This window comes from Cololabis saira, chromosome 3 (assembly GCF_033807715.1).
Source record: "Cololabis saira isolate AMF1-May2022 chromosome 3, fColSai1.1, whole genome shotgun sequence".
NCBI lineage: Eukaryota > Metazoa > Chordata > Actinopteri > Beloniformes > Belonidae > Cololabis > Cololabis saira.
In genome coordinates this window covers 30,575,444-30,602,833 of record NC_084589.1, presented here as the reverse complement: position 1 = coordinate 30,602,833, position 27,390 = coordinate 30,575,444, and the positions used below count along the sequence as shown (strand labels likewise).

The 27,390-nt window shown below is 41.4% G+C and overlaps 1 protein-coding gene across 1 annotated transcript in view; it reads right to left on the bottom strand.

The window, feature by feature from the left end:
* tmem145 (transmembrane protein 145) overlaps positions 1 to 27,007 on the bottom strand; it is a 71,963-nt gene extending 44,956 nt beyond the window's left edge. Inside the window, exon 1 of the mRNA XM_061717201.1 lies at positions 26,879 to 27,007. Coding sequence (XP_061573185.1) covers positions 26,879 to 26,986 — 108 coding nt within the window. The 5' untranslated portion in view covers positions 26,987 to 27,007. The remainder of the gene's footprint in view (positions 1 to 26,878) is intronic.
* Between the last annotated feature and the right edge of the window lie 383 nt (positions 27,008 to 27,390).

Here is a 27,390-nt window from a genome sequence, read left to right as displayed (position 1 = left end):
ATATCATTGTCGCTGTATGTGACCCGGGGCACTCCTGTGTGTGCAGCATTGCTTTTTGCATGTTAAAATCGTGATCCAACCACTGAGGCGTTAAGCTTAGCATTCTGACCGGACTAACGTCAGATGTCCATGTTTGTGGTAAAACTGACAGTCTGTTGTTGTCGATCAAGTCGTGGATGTGTGTGGCAATGATATAATAAAGGTCAGGGAGGGACACAAGAGAAATAGCGAGGGCTTGGAAGGGTGTAACATGGCTCCAAATGTACTATTAACTTGCGAAAACCCGGTTCTCAACGACAGAAAAAGGCTGGTTGTCGAACACTATGAATTCCATGACCGTCATCAATGGCTTTTGCCTTTTCACTGTCTGTTGAAAAGTTCTTAGCTAGCTGCTACTGCGGCTGCTTCGTATTCAATACCGCTTCACTGCGATGACGACTTTTCAGATGAACTATAAGATCTGTTGTGATGAAACTTGAAGCGTTTTTTTCTCCTCTTTGAATCCTTGTTGAGCAGGTTTTGCAGACAGCAATGCTGTGGTTATCTTCTGCCACTGAGAAAAATGACCTCACTGGTGAAGACATGTTCATTATTAGTCTGGCAGAGACGGGGTCAGGCTGCGATCCTGCTGGTAAGCCATGACCGTTGACGTGACCATCATGGTAACCGGCATATCACGCCCCGTTTTGGCTACTCTAAAAAAAAATCTGAGAGATATCTACAATATTAAACAGACCATGGCTAGTTGATTATGAAGGACTTCCATTTGAAACCACCATTTGACATATACTGTATAAAAAGGTAAACAGTTAGATTTTCATGAAAAGAGGTTGCACTCCAATAAAATATCTTTAACAGCAGACATGTAGAGTAAGGACTGATACAAAAAAAAAAAAAAAAAAAAAATTCAATCAAAATCCACCAATTCTCTGATTACATTAGGAAATAACCATGACCATGAATAAGTAAAAGTAAATGCAGAGTGATTGCCAAAAGCTTTTTTCAGTTTATTTGTAGCTGTTCAAGCTAGCAGTTGTTGAAGCTCTCCTGCAGCTTTTGGAAGCTGCTGCATCGAGCATCAGGCTCTCAGCTCTTCTGAAGCTCCCAGCGGCATGCAGATGTAACTTGCTAAGCAAATGAGCTGTCTAAGCACGGTTGTAGCCAAAAGCGTGCCCGTGTGTGTATGTGTGGGTGTGCGCATGCCTGCGTGTGTTCTTGCCTGCGTGTGTGTAAATTCTAGGTTTGGATTGATTCAATACATTGGTGCCACGGTTCGATATCTATTTAAAAGATAAAAGTTATTAATTTCTTTAAACATTGTCAGAGATATATTTGACCCATCGTCTGAGGTTTTTAGGAGCACATCAAGGAAAGACTGCTCTATCAAAAACATTTTCTGCGGACAGCAGAGATCTGTTTGATGTGACAATGTCACCTGCGGTGCAAAACGCACTCGCACCCTCTCACTCGGGACAGATGTCCCAGGAACAGCCAAATAATGTCGTGCCAACATGGCAATATGAGGGTAAGTGCTCAGGATTTTTCCACCATTTCAGTGAATCAGCATCCAGGGGAATACAGTCCCATGCCCTGAAAGAGTTCACCTTCTTCGTTATGTCCTTTGTTACTTAATTACCCAAATAACTCAGTCATGGCAGACTTCTTTACTGGGGGAGGAGATGTGGAAGTCTCCATGACCACTGCTTTAGTGGTGCCTGCTGCTAGGAACTTAAGAAATATAGTCAGCAGTCATATTATCTGACAATAAAGGCAGTTATTAATAAAAATGATGATTAAAACCCAGTTGATATTTTACATCCGATGAACCTCAGGTGCTCCAAACACAGCTCCATTAAAACATTCCATGTGTAACTGGTTCATTAATAAAATATAATGACCAAAAATGTAGGGCTGCAGCTATCCAATATTTTGGTAATCAATTATCCTATCGAATATTGCATCTGTTAATCGAGTAATCGGATAAAACTTACTTTTGCTTAATTAAAGCCGAATTATAAATATACAATAGAAAACGAGACAAGTCACTTAATAAAAACAATTTGTTTCCTTTATAAAGAAAAATCTATATTTATTTACATATTATGCAAACTAGTAAACTGTTTGTAAAATCGTTTCCCACTTATTTTTTCTAAGTATCAAAAATAAAATAAAAAAATCCCAAAATATACAATGTATGTATTTAAAGCAGCAGAACATGAATACCTGTTGTTCAGTGCTCATAATCTGTGGTGAGAGTGTCATGGACCCTCAGGCGAGCGGCAGCATCCAAGTGTAGCAGTGACCTGAACCGTGGGTCCAAAGCGGTGCTCTTGTCTAGGTAATCATGAAGGCTAGGGTCGGTGCATCTCTCCTGCAGATCATTTTCCGATGGCTCTTTTGACATCTCTCACATAAGGGTTGCTGGCATTTTCAACTACAGTAAAGAGTCTCATGTCCGCGGCTATTAAAAGGTAGCAATTACCACCGTTATTTATTTTGTCCTGTTTGAGTCACTTGGGAATGGCTGACACTGGCAAAATGCTGGAATAATGGTTTGCTGAGTGTGTGTCACTCCCTGTTTTTATCTAGTTCCACCGATCAATACATTGGGATGATGTCGGTGTAAATGAACTGACATGTTTGTGGTATTTCTGCCGGGGTAACCAATTCTGCTGTAACAGATGCAGCATACTGTTGGGGTTTTTTCTTATCCACCACTCTTTCATAACCTTCGTATTTGACAGCAAAACCAAAAGGGGTTCCAAACTACTGACCTGTTACTTACTGAGTTGTACATTTTTGTGAGGAGGTCGCACAGTCATTTTCAGCTTTCTTATGTTCTTTAACCATGAAAGAGAAGCCACAGTGGGGTATGAGATGAAGAGTCACACATGACAGCACAGCTCCATGCCAGTAGATGGGTAACTGATTCAGTTATTATTGGCCGACTCTTCATCTAAAACTGCATGAGCTTGGGTTGCCTGTAAAAAGATATACGTTTTGTTTTCACTATTCTTCAGATGCATTTCTGACAAAGTTTGTGGATTACTGAAAAACAAGTAACATTAAAGCAACCTGGGCTCACATCTAAAATACAAAATAATCCAGTTTTGTTTTAAGAGACACTATCCATAGCACATGCATAAGAGGACTTAAAAAACAGTGATCAGTTCAACTCTGCACGCACGCACGCACGCATGACACACACACCTCAAATTTCTCCATCCCACTTACTCAAGGGGTTTGATTTTTAAAATACAAAAATTCTCATCAGTAACTTGAGACAGGTTTTCCCAAGAAGCACCTTACATAGCTTTTAGCTATAACAGCTTCTGTTTACAGAAGATAAGATAACAAAACAACAGATGCAGCCCCTCTGCACCGCCTTCTCAAAGCTGATATGCCTAAAAAAAATGATCAGTTCTATATAGTGAAACACTTTCTTGGTGGAGTGGAGGATGAATTCATACCCCACAGCATGAAGAAATACTCTAAGATCTGGTGGTATAGCGGTGGATATTTCTGTATCACTTACAAGAAGACCGCAGGGTGAACAGGCTGAGGCTGAGGCTGCGTTTGATATTGTCGTTAAGTATCCTTTGAGCTTTGTTGCAATCTCTCACCTCAGTAATATCGCTGATTATGTGAGAGTCTCTGCACTCTAAACAGCTCACTAGAGCAGCAGCTTCAACTCTCCATAGTTTTAGCCATTTTTACTGATTGCTTGAGGCTTTTCATCAGCTGGAAGTAAGACAAGAATTTATATTTATATTATATATATATATATATATATATATATATATATATATATATATATATATATATATATATATATATATATATATATGTGTATATGTATGTGTGTGTAAAAATATTGTCGTATATATAAATAACAGGATTTAAATTATTAGCAGCTGGTTGTAATGTTTGTATCAATATTCAGCCCATGAAATTTACTGTTTTTCTGAATTATTTTGCAATTAAACATTATCTGAGCTTCATCTCAGTCACAGTAATAGACACAATGTGCTCTAGCTGATAGCACTCGGTTAATTGCTTGACTATTTATTGAACCTACCAAAACATTGACAGACAGTACTAGAATAAAATAAGCAAAGCCACAAACTATTCAATTTAAAAAAGAAAAAACAACAACACCACATCTGTTGTTGTAAACGATGCCTCTCATAAAAGGAGATCTTTGAAGACATACGATAACAATATTTAATCTGCATAAGGCTGGAAAAGGTTACAAAGTAATCATCACTGCCGCTCTGAAAAACTCTGGAATGCTGCATAAAACTTGGATTTGATTGGAGGAACCTGTGCACACTCATGAATAGCAGTGGATCACAGGTCTCGTACTCTTGACTTTAAAAAATGTGCATAAATCCCTGCCCAGGGACCACCATATAAAACGAGGTGTGAATGTGTATGTCTACCTGTGGACATGGCATACATTTTTAAAAAAGAGAGAAGAAACATTTTTAACTACAGTGGAGAAAGAAATGAATATTTTATTTTGCTCCGTTAGTTGGCTACGGCTATGACAGGGACCGGTGAAGTACAGGCCTGTAAAGAGATGATCAAAACAGGTAATGCTGTCTCTTCTGTCCAACAAAGCATTAAAAACCTGAAGCAAAACAAACAAAAAAGACAACAAAAAAAACAGGTGGATGCAAAGCATTTCTCTATATCAAAACTATCTTCTGCAGAGTGCAGACAACTGCATTGTCTCTATAATTGGAGATACCCCAGGATCAGGATTCATACCTGATACACACAGACAGGGTCTCCATGGGAGCCAAGAGCAAACTCTGAAGGCAACCTTACTGTTCTTACAGTACGTTATATCACTATGCATTGAGGCAGCCAGAGGATGTATTGCTTTTACACGTTGTAAGAAACGATGGGCAGGAATAAATTTTACAGCCCATTAATTTCCTTCATTGCAGGTTATTTAAAGTTTGTTGGCCCACAAACTTTGATTTATTTGAGTAACAGAAAGAGTACATCTGCAGATGAGGGCAACACCACCGTTTTTTTTTTCCTTTTTACAAATTGAAAGTGACTCCAGTTTCATCTCCTTCACATGCTTCTCCTGAACGCAGACAAAAAATTATGCCAGTTTAATTAACCCAGAGGCATTTTCAGAAAGGTAATCTGAAGCGTAAGTATGCAAAATCCAGATAAATGTGTAATTTATAATTTATTGTCAGGTTTAAATACAGTTTTATAAAAAAGGTATCTACTAGGGGTGTAACGGTACATGCATCTGTACCGAACCATTTCGGCACAGGGCTGTCGGTACGGTACGATGTTTAACAGTAGCGAGTTAACAGGCTTGTTTTGCGCACATGGTATACTTCAAACCTGAGCTTCTCACATGGACATCTTAAGTGGTGGACTGGAAGTTTGTAGTCAGCACCGGAATCCCAGGTGAGTTTTTTTTTTCCCGCTTGCAGACGTCATTGTAAGCAAGAAGCAGGAGCTTGAAAAACAACAACGGACCAAGACAAGTACATAAGACTAGAGCAGTGTGCCGACGTTGTTCAACAGCAATCAGCATGTTTCTGGCAATAGCAAAACCTCAACACATTTGAAACGGCACAACGCTAATGTGAATATCGCTACTGCAAGGAAAAAAACCATCACCGTGTCAACGCAGCTACGTCTGCCATTTAAACATGCTTTTCAATCATTCAGATCGGGCTATAGCTACAACTAACGCCACTGGGGTTTTTATAGCGGCATACATACTCAGTTGTTGAGAACATGGGTTTTAAACACATGTTTTATATTTTGTTTAATTTGAGAATATTTTATTTATTTGAGGATTTGGAAATAGATTTAAGCAGTATTCTATTTCTTATTTTTATATATTTTTTAATATTTCATTTTTATTAAAAAAAAAAATGTTGTTTGCAAAAGTTGAAAATTAAACGAAAAGCAATTTTTAAGTTTTGTGGGTTTTTTTTCCCTTACTGTACCGAAAAGGAACCGAACCTTGACCTTAAAACCAAGGTACGTACCGAACCGTGAATTCTTTTCAATGTTACACCCCTAGTATCTACATATTGTGATAAAAAGCAGACCATATAAGGCTTTAACATTTGAATGTCTGATCACGACAAGCAATATCAATATGCACTCACTGACACCGGCTCTATGCGTGGTGTGACGGCAGGAGTAGATTCTGTTTGCAACAACAAGCAATTTGGAACCGCTAACATTTTCAAAAATGCCAAAACATACATAAATATTGTTCTCCATTCTGCTCACATCTCATGAATGAGGCCCACTGTCTATAAATGGAGACAGTAATACTGAGGATCCTAGAAGCAGGCACCCAGCCAAGATGACTCCAACAAAAGCTGCACAGATTCTCTAAAGAGGTAAGGAACAGCCTACAAATAACAGCTAAGGCCTTGAAAATATAACAAACACCCAGACATCCCTGTTCATGAGTGTACCATTCACAAAAGGCATGAATGGTCATGGCGGAACACTGCAATGAAAGCTGCAGCTCTCCAAAAAGAAAAGAAAACATTGATGTGCATCTGAATTTTGCCGAAAAAGCACCTTGGCAATCTGCAAGGCTACTGGGAAAAGAGTTAGCAAACTGATGAAATAAAGGATCAAGTTATTCTAAAGAATATTCAGCAGTATGTATTGCATATAAAGCTTACGAACATCAGAAGTCATCACATTGAAAGTGTAGTGGAGGCACCATGATTTATTGCCTTACTGCCTCAGGGCCTGGATTACACCATCATGGAAAGAAAAATGAATTCCAAAATTGAAAAAAAGATCCGCCAGGACAATGTCAGGTGACTGTCTGGCAGGGGAGACTTAAGTTGGGTAACATCTTACCAAGGTCTGATCCAGAGCTATCGATTTGAATGACTATTTCATTGATGCCAAAAGCGGTCTGACGAGCTATTAACTCTGAGGGTTCACTTATCTTTTCTTCCGGCCCTGTTGAATCTTTAATGACTAGAAATTATAAGTGTTTGCATGTATCAGATTAAGCACACTCTGTTCATGTTGACATGGATGACAATGAGATAACGTTTTATGGCCGCTTAATGCTGAAAGTCAGTAGATTTCAGTTCAAACTTTTGCTACCCCTTGTGCCTCAGGGTATTGCTTCCACTGGTGCCACCACTATGACAATGGGATAGTGGAATATGGATAAGGCTGCTCTGAGGTCTTATTAAAATCATCAGCTTTAATATAAAACAACAGTTTTCTTTATTTGCCATATTGAGAAATGTATACAAACACTAGCCACTGGCATTCGAACACCAAACACCTGAAAACTGATAAGAAGCATCCAGCTGTCGACCAGATTTGGGCACCAAGCATCACTCATGTTGATATATATTCCTGTCCTGCACAGCTATCTCAAACTAATATTTTAACAGAGTCAATCTTTGTATGGGACCATTTCATTGCATAATAAAATGCAAAACATTCCAAACAAAAAATGGAATAGCAGAAAAGTAAAAAAAAAAAAAACCTGATATTATTAGCTAGGGGTCCAACGATTAGTCAACATTGTCGACAAAAATCGATAAAGATAGTCGCTAACAAATTTAATTGTCAACTATTGTCGGGAAAAAATTAAATTTGAAAGTGAAGCATCCTCTTCCATCCTACCTCTGCTGAGAAATGCATATGCACAATACTGTTCAGCCGCCATTGTCAGCACGCATGTTTTTCAACAGAGTGAGGCATTGCTCTCCCAATGTATTATACATTGGCTTAAGTTTATAGCTTATACACGACCACAAACTGGTCATTTTACCACTTTTCTTAACAGAGGTGAATGCGATATACATTGTATAACGAAATTGTAGAGCTTCTCCTGTGCTCGGTGCAAAACAATAAAAAATTTTAAAAAGCAAGTAAAATAATAATATATAATAATTTGTAAACGTTTGTTTGGACTAAAATTATTTATTTGTTTGAAGCTTCTTACAGTCAAATGACTAAAGCTGAAAAATAAAGGTCAACATTACTATGGTAATGTCATGTGTTATGTAATTCTTTACTCTTTACAATTAATTTCATAAAATTGGTATCGAAAAAAGTGCAGTTCGGAACCGGTATCAAAGTGAAGGTATCTGAACCAAAACATTTTTAAAGTACCCGGCCCTTTATTAGCCATATTATCGTGTGTGTTGACTTTAAGAATATGGGGTTTCTATTTGGTTTTGAACACATTAAAATCCTCAAATAGCTGGACTTGAATGTAACTGATGTCTCTTCTGGTCACTCTTTTAGCCAACAGGATCTGGGTTATGACTGTGGAGTTTCAGAATTAAATTTTCACAAGTGCCTTTGTGAGGAAACAACTGGCAGCTCTTCAACTTCTATAGCAGGGTAAAAAGAGAAAAAATCTGGAAAGGTCATCCATTTCACAGGTCTCTTGACACACAGTGCGATTAATCATTACGGTAAAGATATAAATCTATTGAAAAAAGTCAATTTGAATACAATCCAATTTATTCTGTTTTCCCGATTTGAATTAATAATTAGCTGAAGATTTTTAAATTCAGGCCTTTTAGTTTGAGGAAGACCAAAAGTTCACAAGCAAGTTTTACTATTTACGAGTTGGAAACTTTGGATCGATGTATAATTTGAGGTCAGAAAGCATTAACAGGCCCAACCAAGGCCTAACATGCTGGAGAAAGTAAGGGTTGGTATTGCATCAGCAACATTCATTTCTCATCTTAAAACAAAAAGATGGTTGAAAGCTAAATCCCAGAGGTTGTAGTTTGGCATACGTACAATATTTAATTTGAATCAGTTGTATTCTTCATATTTTTAAACCAATCATCAAAAACATTTCCACAATTTGCTAGCTGCTATTTATTGTATTTACAGCTTGTTTATTAAAACAGGCCTAAAGGTTGGTCGCCATGAACTTCTGATCTCAGACCAACCAAGAAAAGCTCCCCATGCACCATTATACTGTAATTACCTCTGCCAGTGTTGTCCCTACATAAACAAGCTCAGTAATGTCTGTACTGAGATAGAAAGTGCAACCAGAGCAGTGTGGCCAGCACAGCTCCCTTCATATATCACAGCAAACAAAAACCGCAGCCATATTTCAGGAGCTGCCATCCAGCTTCAGTCCCCGGAGCCTCTGTGTTATAAATTCACGGCAAAAGTCAGAGACTCACGCCCACCTCTGAAACGTCCGGCTAGACGCTAAGGCTATAACCATGACAACCAGGGCTTAAGAAGGAAGCACTGGCCCAGAGATGAATCCCTAGAGTGAGCAGAGCGGAGTGGTTGATGTCGGGGTCATTTAACTCACCACAGACTAGGACTCAAAACCCTCTTTATTGAACACGTACCCAAAGATATCTGCAACACTGGTAACAGAATGGTTGATCTCAATCATGCATGCTCACACTCATCTACACAGCACACTTAAGGCGCACGCACTGTACTAAATCCAACGTCTCCTCACGCCACCCCCACTTCCCATTTCTGCCATAGCAACTACAGCATACCTTTGCTGCAGCTGCCATAGAAACATCAAAAGGACAAGCCTTCATTTCACTACCACTTTTATTTCACCCCTGTCTTCCACTCAATAACCCAGGAGAGGTACACAGTTCCAAACAATGATGTTCAAAGTAGATAATTAGTTTGACTTCTTTTGCTAAACGAGCAAATTTTTTGTGCTTTCCACATGGCAAAGAGAGCAAATGCAGCCACTAGATCAGTTAACACATTGATGTTTATAATGAATGCACAACAATTAACTACTCAACTAAGTGACATGTTTTTAATTAAATAAGGCTCAAGAATTAATCTAATTTATTAAATTGCCAGTAATTACAACTCTAACTGAGGTTTACTTGCATCTCAATTTGAGCTTAAACCTATGCATTTAGAAACACAAAGGCTGAAGCATAAACAGTTATCATTACTACTATTTCTCAGCAATGAAATACCACGATTAAACATAAGGCATGAATCAAAATAGAAAAGCAGTGAAACACACACAGACACACACACACACAGACACAACAATGTGAGAAGTCAGCGGGTGATCTTATACTGAATCCGGAGGCATTAATATACTGCAAGAACATCCACTACTCTTCAGGAAAAGGCTTTGCAACAAGATTTTGGAACCTTGCTGGAGGGATTTGCTCTCTTTCTGCTGCAAGGAGCTTTAGTGAGGTCAGGCACCGATGTCGGGCGATAAGGCCGAGCTAGCAGTTGGTATTCCGCTTCATCTCAGAAGGTGTTTAATGGGGTTGAGGTCAGGCTTTGTGCAGACCAGTTAAGTATTTTTTACAACAAAAATCAAAGAGCAGTTTCCTTTTGGACATGCTGAAACTGAAAAGGGCATTCTACAAAACTGTGCCCCAGGGTGGAATGCACAATAATAATAATAATAATAATAATAATAATAATAATAATAATAATAATGACGTGTTTTGCAATAGTTTTTCCCTGAGTGGTTAAAATTTTAACTGATGAGCTGATTAAACACCTAACACTTAAATACGCATGTCATTTCTGAATTTTGATTTTATATATATATATATATATATATAGATTTTGCACATTGATGGTCTCCTAACTGTTGGTATTACAAAATATGTCTTTTGAAGATGCCACTTTGGCTTGTGGACATAGATACAAGGAAAGACAAAACTGTATAATAAATATATTTGTAAAGCCAATTGCTTTACACTTTAATCCATATTTGCAGCCCTGATTTACAGTCACTGAGTCGCAGAAAAAACAGCCTCAGTATAAGCCATGTTTTCTGTCCATCCATTTTGTCCGCTTAATCCTATACGGGGTCAATGATGTTTGCTGAAGCCTATGCCACGCAAGCATGACGAGAACATGCAAAGAGACAGACTCTTGCTATGGCACAAAGAAAAATACTTTTATTAACATTATCCGCTGCAGCCGTAGTAATTCAAAGAAAAAAGATCTTTACTGGAAAACAGACAGGTAGAAAAAACATAGGTAAAACAGACAGGTGGAAACACACATGGACCAGCTGGGAGGAAGGGAAAGATGAGATATCCACTCACTAAGGCTAACAATACACTGTACATAACAATGGAGGAAGCTTTTGGTCACGTGACCCATTGATTTCCTTTTTTCTTTGTACGGTGTGCAGCCATGTTGCTCAGCAAGCCAACAGAAACACGCCCACCACACGTCAATCAAATTTAGGTTTGCTCTCAGCTCCTCCCAGCCAAACTGCAGAAATATCTGTAGAAGCGCCATCAGACATTAACAGCAAGATGTACCGTTAAGATGTAAACTCGACGGCGAAATCAAAAATGACCGTTATGTTTAGCTGATGCTGGGTTGTATGCATGATGATTTTGGATGAGGAAGTGATAATGGCTAGCGATCGGCGGAACCAACTGCCAATCAATCATATTAGAAATAAATGTATTGCTTGATATAAACTCTCCTGTTCTTGTACAAAAAGATTCACCACCCTCAAAGTTGTCATGGGTTTGACATCAAACGATTGAGACGAAAATGGTTTTCTGAACTCTCTACTCTACATATGTTAATTTCTGCTTTAAAGTTGGACATTTTTTAACATGCAAGTCAACGGAGATTGACTGGCCATTTGCAGCCAGCCTCCATCGGCCAGTAAAGGGACAGCAATGAAACTTAGCTCCACATGAGAGACTCAATGCGGAAGTAAGACGGTTGGCGCTTCCTAAAAAAGGAAGTATAGTTAACAGACATGGTCAGAGGGGAGAAAACAAGACAAAACCCAAGAACACCAACATCAAACTGAACCCAGATCCTGACAGAAACCACCAAAACTAAAGACCCATGTATGACAAAAGTATACAAATTCAAAACCACAATAACCACACCCCATAACACTACCATATTTCCGTCCCTATTTTCACAATGTTTTCCTTGTTTTTAGGTTTATAGTGGAAATTTAATTCATGTAATTTTATTGCATCCCTGTCTGGTGGTCTGATGGGTCCTGCACTGAAGACCAAACTCTAAATTCTGGTACCACCAGAAAAGAGGGGAGGAAAAAGCTAAAAGAAAAAAGATATTGAGAGGGATTTGAATATTTTTCCTTCTAGAGTGCTTAATATTATTGAATGTTTCAAGGAGACTGGGGTGTGTGTATGTGTTTGTCGGACTGCACTGCATCAAGAACTGTCATTCATCAAAAGCTGATTTACCCACAAGGGAAAAGGATTACTTTGGAAAACTTCTATCAAACACTATGAGGCGACATTCACAAATGTTAAAACTTTACCGTTCAAAAAAAGAGGCCTTATTTTAACCTTGTCCAGAGGTGACTGTGATGTCTGGATTCAGCTGTATCCACGATGTACCAGTATAGAGTGGAAGCATGTATTATGGTTAAACAAGTAAACACTTCAGACTAACAAAGATAAAAAGGACCACCCAGACTGTTATCAGCATTGCATGGGGTTGGAGGGGACATTTACCTGTGATGAAAAGAGTAATGGAGGAAAGTTCACTGACATTTTAGAACAAAATATCTCCCTTCAAGGCATCCACACCTTTTTAGACAAGACAATGTAAGACCAAAGGATGTACAGTACAGAGGCATGACCATGGAAGAGGAGACAATGAGGACTGGAGCCGCCTGCCTGAGTGTGAAGAAGTCATATTTAACTAAATTGTCAAAAAGATTACTAAAATTACATGATTGGGATTGATCTATATGCAATCCTATAGAGATAAATAAACTGGGACACAATTTTGTCAAATAGCTATTCAAGTCATCCAAGCAAAAATGTGTCCAACAGTCTAGTTCCAATCATTTTACTGGCTTTTTACATTGTTGATATTTTAAAGATGGAGCAATAGTATAAATACACAATAAACTCAAATATGTTTTCTCACATTAAAATCAGTTGATGGTAATTTCCTCGAGGCCGGGGAAGCCTCGAGGAAATTTCTGGCGGACCGTTCGGCGCCTCAGAAGGGGGAAGCAGTACTCTGCCGGCACCACTGTTTGGCTTAAGGCTTTTCTCCCACTAAAGCCGGGAATACACTGTGCGATATTTTGAATCGTATGCGACTGCCCCATCTCACACTGCACGACTAGATCGCGGAGTTCAAAAGTTCAGAACCCACGATTTATGTTCTCACACTGTACGAGCCGATGCTCTGATGCGACCCGTCTGCTCACACTATACGTTCATAATCCTCCCGTCGGACCTCTCTGTACTGGAACTCGAGGCTGGTTCTGGGGCAGGGGTGGGCTGTTCCCACCCAAACGTGCGTCCTGGCTGCCCACCTGATCAAAGGTTATGGGGATCCTTTAGTTTTTTATAATTTAAATTTTTTATATACATATATATATATTAAAAAAATCCCAAAATATCTGTATCGTTTGTGATTGGGTGGGCACTGCGCATCATTTTTGACACAACAAAGAACGCAAACCGCAAAAGTTGTGTCTCGGCGGAGGGACCGGCGTCCCAGCAAAGTGAGAAGAGAAAAAAGAGGTTTTCCCAATACAATACAACAGCAGACAGCGCACACACTGAAGGCTGATTTATGGTTCCGCGTTACACCAACGCAGAGCCTACGGCGCAGGGTACGCGGCGACCCGCACCTTACGTGGAAATGCGGTATTTTTTTGCTATTAAAACATGATTTGTAATGTGAATTTGCAACACTTAAGGGTAAATCCACAAAGAACAGATTGCGCCTGCAAATAGCGCTGTGAATTGCGCTGCATTAGCGCCCGCAATTTGCCCCGCTTTAAGGTCCTATTCACAAAAGATTTTGCTCTAATGATATACCGGAGCAAACACGCCCATAAAGTTTTGCGGCTGAGTGCAATTTGCCCTTGTCTGTGAGCGGAGCTGTTTCAAGTGTTTTCCATATTTCTGCACACACATTGGTCCACAATGAAAACTGCAGAAATAAAAAATAAAGCGAGTGAAAATAAAACGCCGTGAGGCGCAAGGGCGCAATTTCCACTGGGAACAGGGGGGACATGCCCCCCCACTTTTCAAACTCATGTTTTAGTCCCCCCCCCAGCTTTTTTACAGTTTAAGAACTAACGGTAGGCTCAGCCTGTATTACAAATCATCAGGACACTGCGAAGAGCCCCGCTCCCCCTCCTCCCTCCTCCCTCCGTGCTGCTCAAGGATGATTTATGGTTCCGCGTTAAATCGACGCAGAGCACTTTACGGGCTGGCGCACCGTACAGTGCGCGTCGCCGCGTACCTTACGGCGTAGTCTCTGCGTCGATTTAACGCGGACCATTATTTAAGCATAATTAGGCTTAACTAGTGTGTGCGTATGTGACAGACGCGCATGGGACGATTGTGAAATACGGAATAAACTGTTTTATATGAATTCTAATTCCCAATTACGTAACAATTCCGTATTTCAAGGGACGGGTGGCAGCCCACCCGTCCAGCGGCTGCATCTCCAGCAGCAGCTGAGAGTCCTGACTGACGCTGAGCTTCACAGGGACACGATCAGCGCTATTTTATTATAAGTCTGATATATGTTGTGATATGTGATGACATTATTAAGCTGTTAAACACACACATTCTAGATTTATATGTTTATATGGTGGAATTGTTTGTAATAAAGCAGCCCCTTACTGTAGGCTACATGGATGAATCCTGAGCTCCTGTTATTTTTATTTTTAAATCCGAGATAAGTCCACAACCCCACTTGATCTGACTGTGTACAGTCATGTCTGACTATAGATTTCACCCTTAATATCATTCAGTATCACACAGGCTTGAATGACATTGAGAGAGAGAGAAACAGAGACAGACGGGGAATGAGGAGTTTGCGCGCAGTTTAATACACGCTTCTGAAAAACGGTATTTGCTCCACTATTTTTGCGTGTGGCAAATAGCCCTGGCCTTTATGAATTAGGCGCTTTTTGCAATGAGGCTTATTTGCATAGAAAGGGGGCAATTTTGCGCCGAATGTATGAATATTACCTAATTTGCATGCATGCAAATGGCACAGGCGCAGACTGCCACTATTTGCTTGGCAGCGCAGTTTGTGGAGCAATTCCCCCTTTGCGGGTGCTTTGTGAATTAGACGCTCTCTTTTAGCGGCCGCAAAAGCCGCGCAATCCTTTTGTGGATTTGGCCCTTATTAAACTACAAATAATAGTTTTTGACGTGACATCAGAGATTGCGCATGCTCTCTGCAAAAGGATGAGGCAAATCGGGTCGCAGCACTGCTTCAACTGTGCGGTACCTCACGAGAATTTCAAACATGCTGGATTTTCTTGCGACCTCACGATTTGTGATCGGGAGCTCGTCGTGAGGTGTTAATCTCTCGTCGCTACCCCACGTACACAGCACGAGGCACGAGCAACGATTGGGTAGAAATCGGGCCCGATCAAAAAAAAGTCGCACGACTGGAAAATCGGCTCAAAACGAGCCGATAATCGCACAGTGTATGCCCGGCTTAAGGGAGTTTTTACCTGCCATTGTTTATATAATAATTGCTCGGGGGTTCATGTTTATGTTTATGTTTATGTTCATGTTCTGGATCTCTGGAAAGCGTCTAGAGACAACATCTGTTGTATTAGACGCTATATAAATAAAATTGAATTGAATTGAACCATTTACGGTGCGGGTGGGGAGCTGTTGACCTCGACTGGGGACATAGTCGGACGGTGGAAGGAATACTTTGAGGATCTCCTCAACCCGACTGACATGCCTTCCATTGAGGAAGCAGAGAGTGGGGACTCGGGGACGTGCTCATCCCTCACCCGAGCCGAGGTCACTGAGGTAGTTCGTAAGCTCCTCAGTGGCCGGGCACCGGGGGTGGATGAGATTCGCCCTGAGTACCTCAAGTCTCTGGATGTCGTAGGGCTGTCTTGGTTGACACGCCTCTGCGACATTGCATGGAGGAAGGGGACAGTACCACTGGAGTGGCAAACCGGGGTGGTGGTCCCTCTTTTTAAAAAGGGGGACCGGAGAGTGTGTTCCAACTATAGGGGGATCAAACTTCTTCGCCTCCCCGGGAAAGTCTACGCCAGGGTACTGGAGGGGAGAATACGGCCGGTAGTTGAACCTCGGATTCAGGAGGAACAATGTGGTTTTCGTCCCGGTCGTGGAACACTGGACCAGCTCTATACCCTCTGCAGGGTGCTTGAGGGTTCATGGGAATTTGCCCAACCAGTCTACATGTGTTTTGTGGATCTGGAGAAGGCATTTGACCGTGTCACCGGTCCTGTTTATAATTTTTATGGACAGGATTTCTAGGCGTAGCCAGAGGCCGGAGGGGATCCAGTTTGGGAACCTCGGGATTTCATCTCTGCTTTTTGCGGATGATGTTGTCCTGTTGGCTTCATCAGACCGGGACCTTCAGCATGTGCTGGGGCGGTTTGAGGCAGAGTGCGATGCGGCAGGGATGAGAATCAGAACCTCCAAAACCGAGGCCATGGTTCTCCACCGGGAAAGGGTGGCGTGCCTTCTCCGGGTGGGTGGAGAAGTCCTGCCTCAGGTGGAGGAGTTCAAGTATCTCAGGGTCTTGTTCACGAGTGAGGGAACGATGGAGCGTGAGACTGACAGACGGATCTGTGCAGCGTCCGCAGTTATGCGGTCGATGTACCAGACCGTCGTGGTGAAGAAGGAGCTGAGTCGAAAGGCGAAGCTTTCGATTTACCGGTCAATCTACGCACCTACCCTCACCTATGGTCATGAACTTTGGGTAGTGACCGAAAGGACAAGATCGCGGATACAAGCGGCCGAGATGAGTTTCCTCCGCAGGGTGGCTGGACGCTCCCTTAGAGATAGGGTGAGGAGTTTGGTCACCCGGGAGGAGCTCGGAGTCGAGCCGCTGCTCCTTCACATTGAGAGGAGTCAGCTGAGGTGGCTTGGGCATCTGTACCGGATGCCTCCTGGACGCCTCCCTAGGGAGGTGTTCCAGGGATGTCCCTCCGGGAGGAGACCCCGGGGAAGACCCAGGACACGCTGGAGAGACTATGTCTCTTGGCTGGCCTGGGAACGCCTCGGACTCCCCTCGGAAGAGCTGGAGGAAGTGTCTGGGGTGAAGGAAGTCTGGGCATCTCTGCTGAGGATGCTGCCCCGCGACCCGGGAACGGATAAGCGGAAGAAGATGGATGGATGGATGGATGGATGGATGGTAATTTCAAAAGGCAGACACCTAAATTTGACAAAGCAATGAAATGCTTTCAGTGCAGCATTTTAATTATTATCAAAAACTACAAAAAAGCACCTACCAGTAAGGCTTGCATAAACCAGCGTGCATGTGTTACATTGGAAAGCAGCAACAGTAGATGACATGTCAACCTTAATCCCCTTTTAGTCCTGTTATTTCCCCCAAGGCCACTGCATTGTGATGCAGAGTCACTCAGCCAGCTCCCCAAGTGTGTGTGTGTGTGTGTGTGTGCGTTGTTAGATGTGCGTGTGTGTGTGTATGTACACCCCATTAATCAAGTGCTATGCCTCCTTAATGCAGTATCTGGTCAATTCAGCTCCTCACAGTCACTCTTCAGCTTTCATGCTTGGTTCAAGTCTCACAGTTTCCGTCTTTTCATATCTGTGGCTTTGTGTCTTTTTCCTCTGTCCCCCAAGATCCATGTTTGCTGGCTAAGCCTCATTAACAATTAATTACCAATCAGCTAGTCAAGTCACCCCTGGACCGATAGGCTTCTCAATGATTCATTAGTCAGGGTTACACAATACTGCATAAACACTCTCACACACTGACACATTCAAGCTCTGTCCCTTTTTGTTTGGTGAGGCTTCCATTGTGTATACACAGATTTTTCAGACATGCAGACACACATACATACACGAACATATTAAAGCATACGGACAGATGGAAACACTTTCACATACCCATACACCAACGTAAACACATGTGGAATCTAATCTCGATGTCCCCAGTGAATAAAAGATGAAGTAAAACTGATCAAGTGTAGCTGTAAAGGAAAAATGTCACAAAATGGGCAAAAGTCAAATTACACTTTTTTAGTGGCTTTCAAAGCTTTGGTTGGTGAAGCTCAAGATTTTAGAACTGTTTTACAATAAGATGTAACATACAAATACGACACAAATTCAAGGACTTTTTATGATCTCATAGGGAGCAGAAATCCTGGCAAAATGCTACATTTAAAAACTATTTTGACATCAGCCCACACATCCATAACCTTTTTTTTTTTTACTTCATCTCCTCAGGGTGCGCGGTGTTGATTTTAGTAAGAAGAAAAGAGTCACTGAGCCGAGGTATGCCAATTAATGTAGGTGACATATTTCTAAATTAGAAACAGAGCCTTCAAGGGCATTTGCCAATTCTTCTTTCAGTTTCAAAGGACAAACACTTAGAGCTATCTTTTGCATAATCCACAAACGTTCATTACTGTACAGACAAAAAAAATGTATAGCCGTCTAGATTTTGGCAAATTCATATTTAAAAGTAATGTTTCCGCTAAGTAGGGTCTTAACTTGTCTTAGCATGTCTTAGCAACTAAGATTAAGACTGCAACTGTTGCTGGCAAATTTACTTTGCTGAAATTTTTAATTTCCACTTGTCTGTCAGCCAAATATCATAAAAAAGCTCACTGCTCTTGCTTGATATACAAACTGCATATTGATTTAATTTATACTCAGTGCTCACTATAATATTTTAAATTAAATTGAGCTAGTTTTTCTCTCAATTACCAAAAAATTTAAAAAATTTAAAAAATCTATATGTTTCGCGATACTCCAAAACGGCAGGCCTGTATTCATAAGCCACAACTCGGCTCAACCAAATCCATTAAATATTCAATAGTTGTGGTGCAATATCACACACATCTATGGACGTCAACACACAAGCACAGACTGAAACAGGGTGTGGATTTGATGCCTCGCTCAGAGGTCCTGTGCTCCTGGCTATCAGGGGAAGGCAAAGTTAATTAATTTCCTAAATTTTCCAAGCTGATTTCAAAGCAGTAGCATCTTTCCTCTGGCTCTAAATCACTGCTCCGCTGTCCCCTCAACAGGGACATTTTATCAGCGTGTCCATATGTCATGAGCCACTTAAACTAATTGTAAACATCAACCAGCCCATTGAAAGCAGTTGACCAGTGTTGCGCACCAGTGACTTTGGATAACTATGCTGTTGTCTCCCTGCAGTTATACAGTTACTCCCTATATTTCAACAGTTTGTCCTTCTCAGTGTGGTAACTTTTATTTGGCAAATTACACCTCTCCACAGGCTGTGTCCTTGATTCTGCAGAGATTGAAGCAGTTGCAATGGCAAGGGACTAAAGTAAAGTTCAAACTTTGTACTGTATATGTTTTGACATGAGGGTTAATGGGTAACAATGCGGTGTTAAACATGTAGGCACTTTCATAAATTCAGCAGACATTTACAAACTTATTTCCCCAGGACTTAAGTCTATCCCACACCTACTGGCCTTTTGGTTGGATGTGCTTAAATCTGCAACCCCCTGTGCACTGGTACTCACAATATTGCTGTCACTTGGAGCAGTTTCAGACTTACACTTTGAGGTGTGAGGTACTCTGGATTGTGGATTGTGTTAATGTGCTGTTGTTCATGCTAAGTCATAATGGACAAAAGAACTCATTTGTGGCTGAGTGAAATTGAGTGTTCAAGTAATGAAGATTTTCCAGTGCAGCCTCTGTCCATGCCTCTTTGTTCATTATTGTTTTTGACATGTGTCCTATTTGATATTAAATCCTTTGCATCTCTGAAAGCCATGCACCCATAGATTTTGAGAAGTAGGGCTGGGTGATATATCGAGTATACTCGAGGTATCGCGGCTTCTACTACTGTGCGATGTACAAAATGACTATATCGTGAATATTCAAGTATACATTGTCACGCATTTGCTTTTAGCCGCGGGCAATAAATTACAGGCTTTTCTCACTCTCTCGTCTCGTCTCTCCTTCTCAGAGAGATAAAACAAGCGCACCTAGTTACATACGTCAGTCACATGCTGTCGTGCGTGTATCGTCATACGCCCACGACCAGCTGCTGGTGTTGGCGCTGCTGTCCGGGACCACCGTTGAGTTCCACCTAACTTTCCCAAACTCGGGCTGTTTGCGCCGTGAGCTCATCTGCGCGGTTGCTGCTCGCGACTGACTCTTTTCAAAGCAAACTGGGACGGCTTAGTAAAGACGAGGGGGGATGTTTTCTCCTCGCACGACGCGCACGGCTCTCCGGAGAGCCGCTCAGTTCGACATGCGTCCGTGCGACACGCGTCCGTGCGACACGCGTCCGTGCGACACGCGTCCGTGCGCAGTGCGCCACCAAGCCTTTCTCTTCCAGAGGTGAGAAACGTCACCTAGTATTGCTTAAATGTGGCCACATGAAATCAATCACTATCATCGAAACAAAGTCAAACAAGACTATATGACGTCATATTTCTAAAAGTAAGTGAAAGTGATGCAAAGTAAAGGAGGAGAGGATGAAACATTGCAGTGCCTACACCTACAATTAGTCTTAATATAAAGGTGCTCTAAGGGGCCCCTCCTGCCCGAGAGCAGGTCATCCTGGTAAAACCAGGTAAAACCAGGTAAAACTGGGACCAGAAAATGTTCTTAGCAGATGTTCTTCAGACGGGGAGTCAGAGAGATGCAATGTGCTCGTTCTGTTTTGAAATGACACTTTTTATGTTTGTGCCACTCACTGCTTATAACTGTTTAATAAATACAGTTTTGGTAAATTTGACTTATTCCCCCTTTTTGCATGAAAGTTTAAAATTAGCATATATTAATGCAGTATGAACAAGAATGTCTTAATGTAGACATCTAAAACCATCATACTGGTGTGATTGTATGCATCAAAATGTTAATTCAAGGCTAAGGCAAAATATCGAGATATATATCGTGTATCGTGACATGGCCTAGAAATATCAAGATATTAAAAGGTCATATCGCCCAGCCCTACACCCAAGCCTATATGAACTCGCTGAACATAAAAAAAAGAAAGAGATTGATACACATAGATGCCTTGCTACCTCACTGGTGCTAACAAACACAAGCCCATCTGTCCATTTAACACACTGCAATGTTACCAAGTGTTCTGTTTCTTTTGAGGTGTCAATGGGTAATCTACGTCTCATTCCCAGTCACCGTTCATCAAGCACTACTTCTCCAAAGTGTATTCTACAGGGTAAGTTCCCCTTTTTCATTTGAAATCAATAGATATGGGTCATTGAGCCTTTTAACTTGAATTTCAGGAGCCATTTCAATGGCTAGAAATATAACTACTGCTGCACCCTAAAGCAAAAGGAACACCCTACTGAAAGGTCAGCATGCAAAATGAAGGAATAGGGTCAGGGCTTGGAATTGGGTCTACAAATGATCCTCTAGGAAACACTATACACTTCAGCTTGTTGTCCTTCATTCCTTTCGTTACCAATCAACTAGAAGGTCAGCAGGTCGATCCCTCGCCCTGACACGTGCCAAAGAGTCCCCACTGCAAGAACCCAGCGATTAGTGTTCCTCAGTCCGTTGCCCTGCATGTTTTAGATGTTTCCCTGCTCCAACACACCTGATTCGCATGAATGGATTATTAACAGACTTGGGCAGACCTCAATGACAAGCTGATGGTGAGCCATTCATTTGAATCAGGTGTACTAGTGCAGGGATCCAACTAAAACACGAGGGGCACCTGCTCTCAAGGACCTGGATAGAAATACTGCAATAAGGAGGTCAAAAGCCATGTCCTGATATGCATGTCCCAAGAAGGACATCTGATGTAAAACCTAACTCAAATCAATATGCAGTAAGGCAAGGAAGGCAAATTGATATGTAGGCACAATTCAACAACAAGATGATTCAAAGGGATTTACAGAGACATTAAAACATCACATGGCAGAAAATAAAAAAACATGATTTAAAATTATAAAAGCGGAAGAAGACGGCGGCGGGCTTTCCGTTATGTGTGTGAACAGTTTTGCTGTATAGACGACGTCCCGGGACCGAAAACAGTGACAGCAACAATTAGCAAACGCAGCAAAGTGTCAGTAATGAGAGGAAGAGGCAGAAGATGTCGACGGTGTGGGATCATTTGAATTAAAAATTAGGGTCCCGGTCCACATTATGTAAGACTATTGGTCCAAGTCCCGGGCCACAGCCAAGCATTTGTGTTTAAACGTTGTACAGTTTAACAAGCAGTGTTTAAGCATAATTTGTATTTTATTTTTGATACTTAGAAAACAATAATTGGGAAACAATGGTACTTATTTTTAGTTAATTTTATGTCTCAGGGAATGTTAAGTTTGAAGTAATTTTATTTAGTTTTATTGGGAAAATTTAACAAAACAGTTTACTAGTTTGCACAATATGTAAATCGATGTCAATTTTTTCTTACAAATTGGTTGCTTTAATTAAGCAAAAGCATATTTTATCCGATTACTCAATTAATCGATGAAATATTCAATAGAATAATCCATCTATCCATTTTTTTTTAAATAGCCATTTTATCCTTTGCCGGTTTTAGGCGAGAGGCAGGACAGGTCGCCAGTCTATCGCAGGCCCACATATACAGGTAGACGATAGGATAATCAATTACCAAAATATTCGATAGCTGCAGCCCTACACACCACGCTAGTCATTTTGTCTACACCCCGCATAGGCCGTGGCGGTCTGACTTGCAGTGGACACGTTCACCTGAATTGACTGGATCATACTGAACCGCTCAGTGGATGCATTTTGGTCCTAAACCAATTGGAGCTTTATGGGCCCACATCAGAACTTTAGAAAGAGTATCCTCTGATGGAGAGGCAGCCAGTTTAAAGACCTCAGAGCTGGACTGGACCATTTTTTCCGGGTTTAGTGACGATTCAAACAGCAGAGTTCTGAAGTATATGCAGTACTCCAACCACTGAAAAGGGAACAGCCAAAAGAAGTTGCTTGCATAACAAATCTAAACTTAAAAGATGGATTATTTTTAAAACCACACATAATACTGCTGAGATATATTGATTTTCTCAAATGCAGTTTGTAATTACATAATCTGCAGTATCCGGGAAGCATCTGGAGAACATGCTACTTTTTTAATCATTTCTAACCTACTTGCAAACTGTATCCCATAATGCAATCAGACACTACAATGTACCAAAGCGATTACAGTGCTAGTTGTACTTTTTCAACGTCTGATGAAGGTAAGGCTTTCACCATGACCCATTTGATCCACAAGTCAGTTCTACAATAATTCAACATCACCCCTTTCAAAGCCAGTGGACAGCAAGAATGTTGATGTTTCCAACACACAAGAGGGACAGAGGGGTTACAGTGATGTAGTATATACCAACGACGGCTGCCGTAACAGTATACAATACTTACTGCACTTACTTACTGCCTGACCTTAAAACATGTCTTCTCCTTCAAAATGTAATATCTTAAATTAAGAGAATTTACTTTTCACTCTTATATGGAGGACATGCCCTCCTAAAGTGTCTGCTTTAGATCTCCATAATGTGAGCATTGATATTGTGTGTGTGTCTGGTTTAGACAATGTCAGACTTGGCACTGCCCACTGTCATTCACAGTGCACTGTGTACTTTAACTGTCAAAAGCCCTTGACAAATGGAAGCATAAGAAAAGAAAAATCCCATGACGATGCAGTAAATCCAAAACCAATGCTCGGTTAATTTGTTAGTTCATCAAAAAAATCCCTTAGCAATAGTTTAGCTATTATCAAAGTGGTCCGAACAAAAATGCCACAATTGTGCTTTGTCTGATATACACAGATATCAAAGTATTTTGCCCTGTGATGGTCTGACAACTACTCCAGTATGCACCCCTGCCATCCGAAGAGAGCTGGGACAGGCTCCAGCAGATCCCTGTGACCCTGCACTGGAATAAGTGGGTTTAGATGATGGATGGATGGATGGATGGATGGATGGATGGATGGATGGATGGTTAATAGAAAATTGTGTAAATGGTGTTATCACATTTGTTTTGCCTAGCAGAGCAGCTGTCTAGTCACCAAAAATACTTTCACGTCATTTTTCAGACTGTATCTATATTTTACTAATTTCATCATTGTGGAAGCACAATAACCATCTCAATATTGTAACAATGGAAATAAAAGCAAACATACTGCACATCATCCTCCTCAAAGCTCCTTTGATCAGCAGCTGGTGCAACTAAACATTAAAAAGACATTGTTGATTTCTTTAGGCTTTTCATCAGTTGGCTTGAAAGCTTGATCTGGCCAGTGTGGTCATAACTTACAAAATGGAAAATATTATTTTCACCACGACATTTTATAGTGCAATCCCTTAATTGAAAAAATAATCTGGGTAATTATATCTTTTTTTTAGTAGCAGTTATAATATCATGTAAATGTGGGTCCTGTTTCTGCTAAACTTGATTTGTAGCCTTACTTATTAAGACAGATTGGATAACATTCTAAATTTATTGCAAATTTTTAGATGAATAGATGGTTTATCTATTAGACGGGATGTAAAGGGTCTCTCTTTTCCTCTCCATCTCGTACTGACACACACAGGCAAGTCATCTAGAGCCACCTTTTTTCTGCATGGCCACTGAGCAGCTCTATTGGAGCAGGTGCAGATATAGCGCAGCGTTCAAGGGCATCTCAACAGCTGTGACGGACGGATGAATGCCTCTTGTTTAATTTATACATTCAGATCCCCCATCATTGTCCCAGAGATGCAAACTGTTGACATCAATCTCACAGTCTGACTTATTTCTAAATTTACTGAAGTCAAGATTTGAGGAAATATGAGCCCAACATGCCAACAATCTGGAGTGATAATTTTATAGTGTTGGCCCAAACTGCTTGCGGTCTTAAATATTGTTGTTTTTTTTCCACTCTATTTTTTTAGTTAGAGCCAACGAGAGTGTTCAATAAATAAGATGAAATTCAAGACTCCTGCTCAACAGTAATGATTTTGGTACAAAATATTTTTAGCACCATTTTTCTGGTTATGATTCTGAACATGAAAGCCCAACCTTTTCTCCCCTCTGTGCATCTGCACCTCCACTCACATTGTGATCTGACACGCAAAGCAAAACACAAACATCAACTCCTCTTTCTGGTCACAATGGGACCCATTGTGGCAAGAGGAGGTTTCTGAGACCATTAGTTGGACTAACTGATGGCAATTTAAGGCGTCAAGGCGACAGTACTCATTTACTATTATAAATGCCAAATACGAACAGCTTCAAAAGCTGCTTTGTTGCCTTATATATATATTTTATAGCCAAATTATTAAGCAAAACAAGAAGCTTTACATGTTGTGGTGGACTTTGCAAAATTGCTTAAGCATCTTTTTTTAATGCATTACATGTAATTCACATTTTTTCAGAAAGACGTCTGCTACATCTTTTCGTCAGGCTGACAGTACCACAGCTGCAGTCCTGTCTTGATATCTCTGGTCGCAGCAGTGGAGTTAAGCAATCGTTTCTGCTCTTCCTGTGTTTTCTACAGGGTGAGGATTTACACTTCAGACTGACAGTTTTTCCATATCCATGAAAACAAACATTTGGACACAAATTAACCCTCAAGAATCCCTTGAACATGTTATGCCATGCGAGAGAACATATAGTACCCAGCCAGGAAACGCACACACACACACAAACTGAACTCACACAACACAAAAACAGGAATACTTTTATTCGAAAACAGACTAGTTTCATTTCCACCGTCTGCAGTTCTGCTCGAGACAGATCAATACTGGTCCCTCTTTTGGGCACAATCTCAACTTTCCGTGGCTTATTAAAAGCTGAAGTAATGCAACAGCGAGCCCACAGGGTAACAAACTAATCATAAAGCAAGTTGTGATTCCACAGTTTCTTATAAACTCCAATTCTGTATATAAATAATACTGTTCCAGCATTGTTAGTTCATATTTCTTAAGGAAACTGTTACAAGTGAAGCAAAACACAAGAGCAAATGAGCTTTGACTCCCATCTTTGAGATTGGGTGAATGCAGCATAAATAGAAGTTATGGGTGGAAATAAAGAAGAGAGAGAGCTGGGTAATTCTTATCTGAGCCTGTGATGTGGTGTCACTGTTATTCTGTCAGGAAGTGCCCCGTATAGTTGAACCCAGCAAAATGGTTGACAGCCACTGCAGGCTGCTGTCCATTTATGTCGATCTTGACCCCGACCAAACGACATGTGGAAGAGCTTTATAAGCGACCCAGAAGCATCGGCTCCTTCCTCCTGCTCGGTCACTGTCACAAACTCGATCAAAACGATGAAGACAGTGATGTTGTCGCCCCTGAATCCACGTGACAAACCCGAACACTGGCCAGGTTTAAGGGATGATTTATGGTTCCGCGTTACACCAACGCAGCGCCTACGGCGTAAGGTGCGCGCTGCCGTGTACCCTACGGCGTAGGCTCTGCGTCGATTAAACGCAGATCCATAAATCAGGCTTTAAGTGAGTCCAGGTTCCAGCAGCCGCATGACGCACACCTGTGACGGCTCTCCAATCAGTTAACAGGCGGACCAGCACTCATTTATTTAAGCATGCGGGGTGTTTATGTCACACACTCAGATGTGAACACTGCTGGAGGTCTGAAGGGCTGCTCGGGCTGGAGCGATATGGGTCGCTTGCTGGGACAAAGCTGATCTGAAAGACTGTCAGAATAAAGGGTGATACCTACGCCACACCGAGCACACGCGCAAATGGTGCCAAATAAATGCTCGACGAAAAAAAAAACAGGTGAGCGCGTTTCATGCAGTGGCAAAAAAAAAAAAAAAATGGAAATGTACATAAGAGAAGCAACTTGGCTGGTGAATTTAAGTCCCCCAAACCCGCAAAGACACCTGGATACGCAGTCCATTTCTACCAGTAACAGTCACAGCAAAGGGGGAATAAAATAAAATAAAATAAAAAGATGAATATCGCTCACCTCTTTGGTGTTGACGACGCCTCTGACGTATTTCCCGAGAGCTGACTGTAGGAAGAGACTGGACAGTACGGCCAGCCACAGGAGTCCGTCCCCGACCCGCACCTCCATCTTCCTCTCTCCCCGCTGCCCGCGTCTCTCTCTGCGCGTCTCTGCGCTCTCAGCCCGGAGCCTGGTGCCTGCGCGGGGGCGCGCACGCAGCCCTGGTCCCTGAGCGGGGGCGCGCACGGTGGAGCGGCGGAGCGGAGGCGCAGGACAAGGTGAGAGAGGCGCGACCCCGCGGCATGCGCTCCTCTCTAGTCCACGAGCCCGGCCAGATATCAGTACAGGGCCGGTTCTAGAAAATGATGACTAGTGGTGCATCCAGTGGCGTCAATTCAGTGGAAGCTAAGGTATGGCAAGGTTACAAGTCACAGAACTTAACTAGAGTATCAATCAACACGTCCAGCAAATATTCATCACAGAAGTCTGCTATGTAGCTTATCTGTGTGGTCAAGAAAATTGAAACTTTTTTA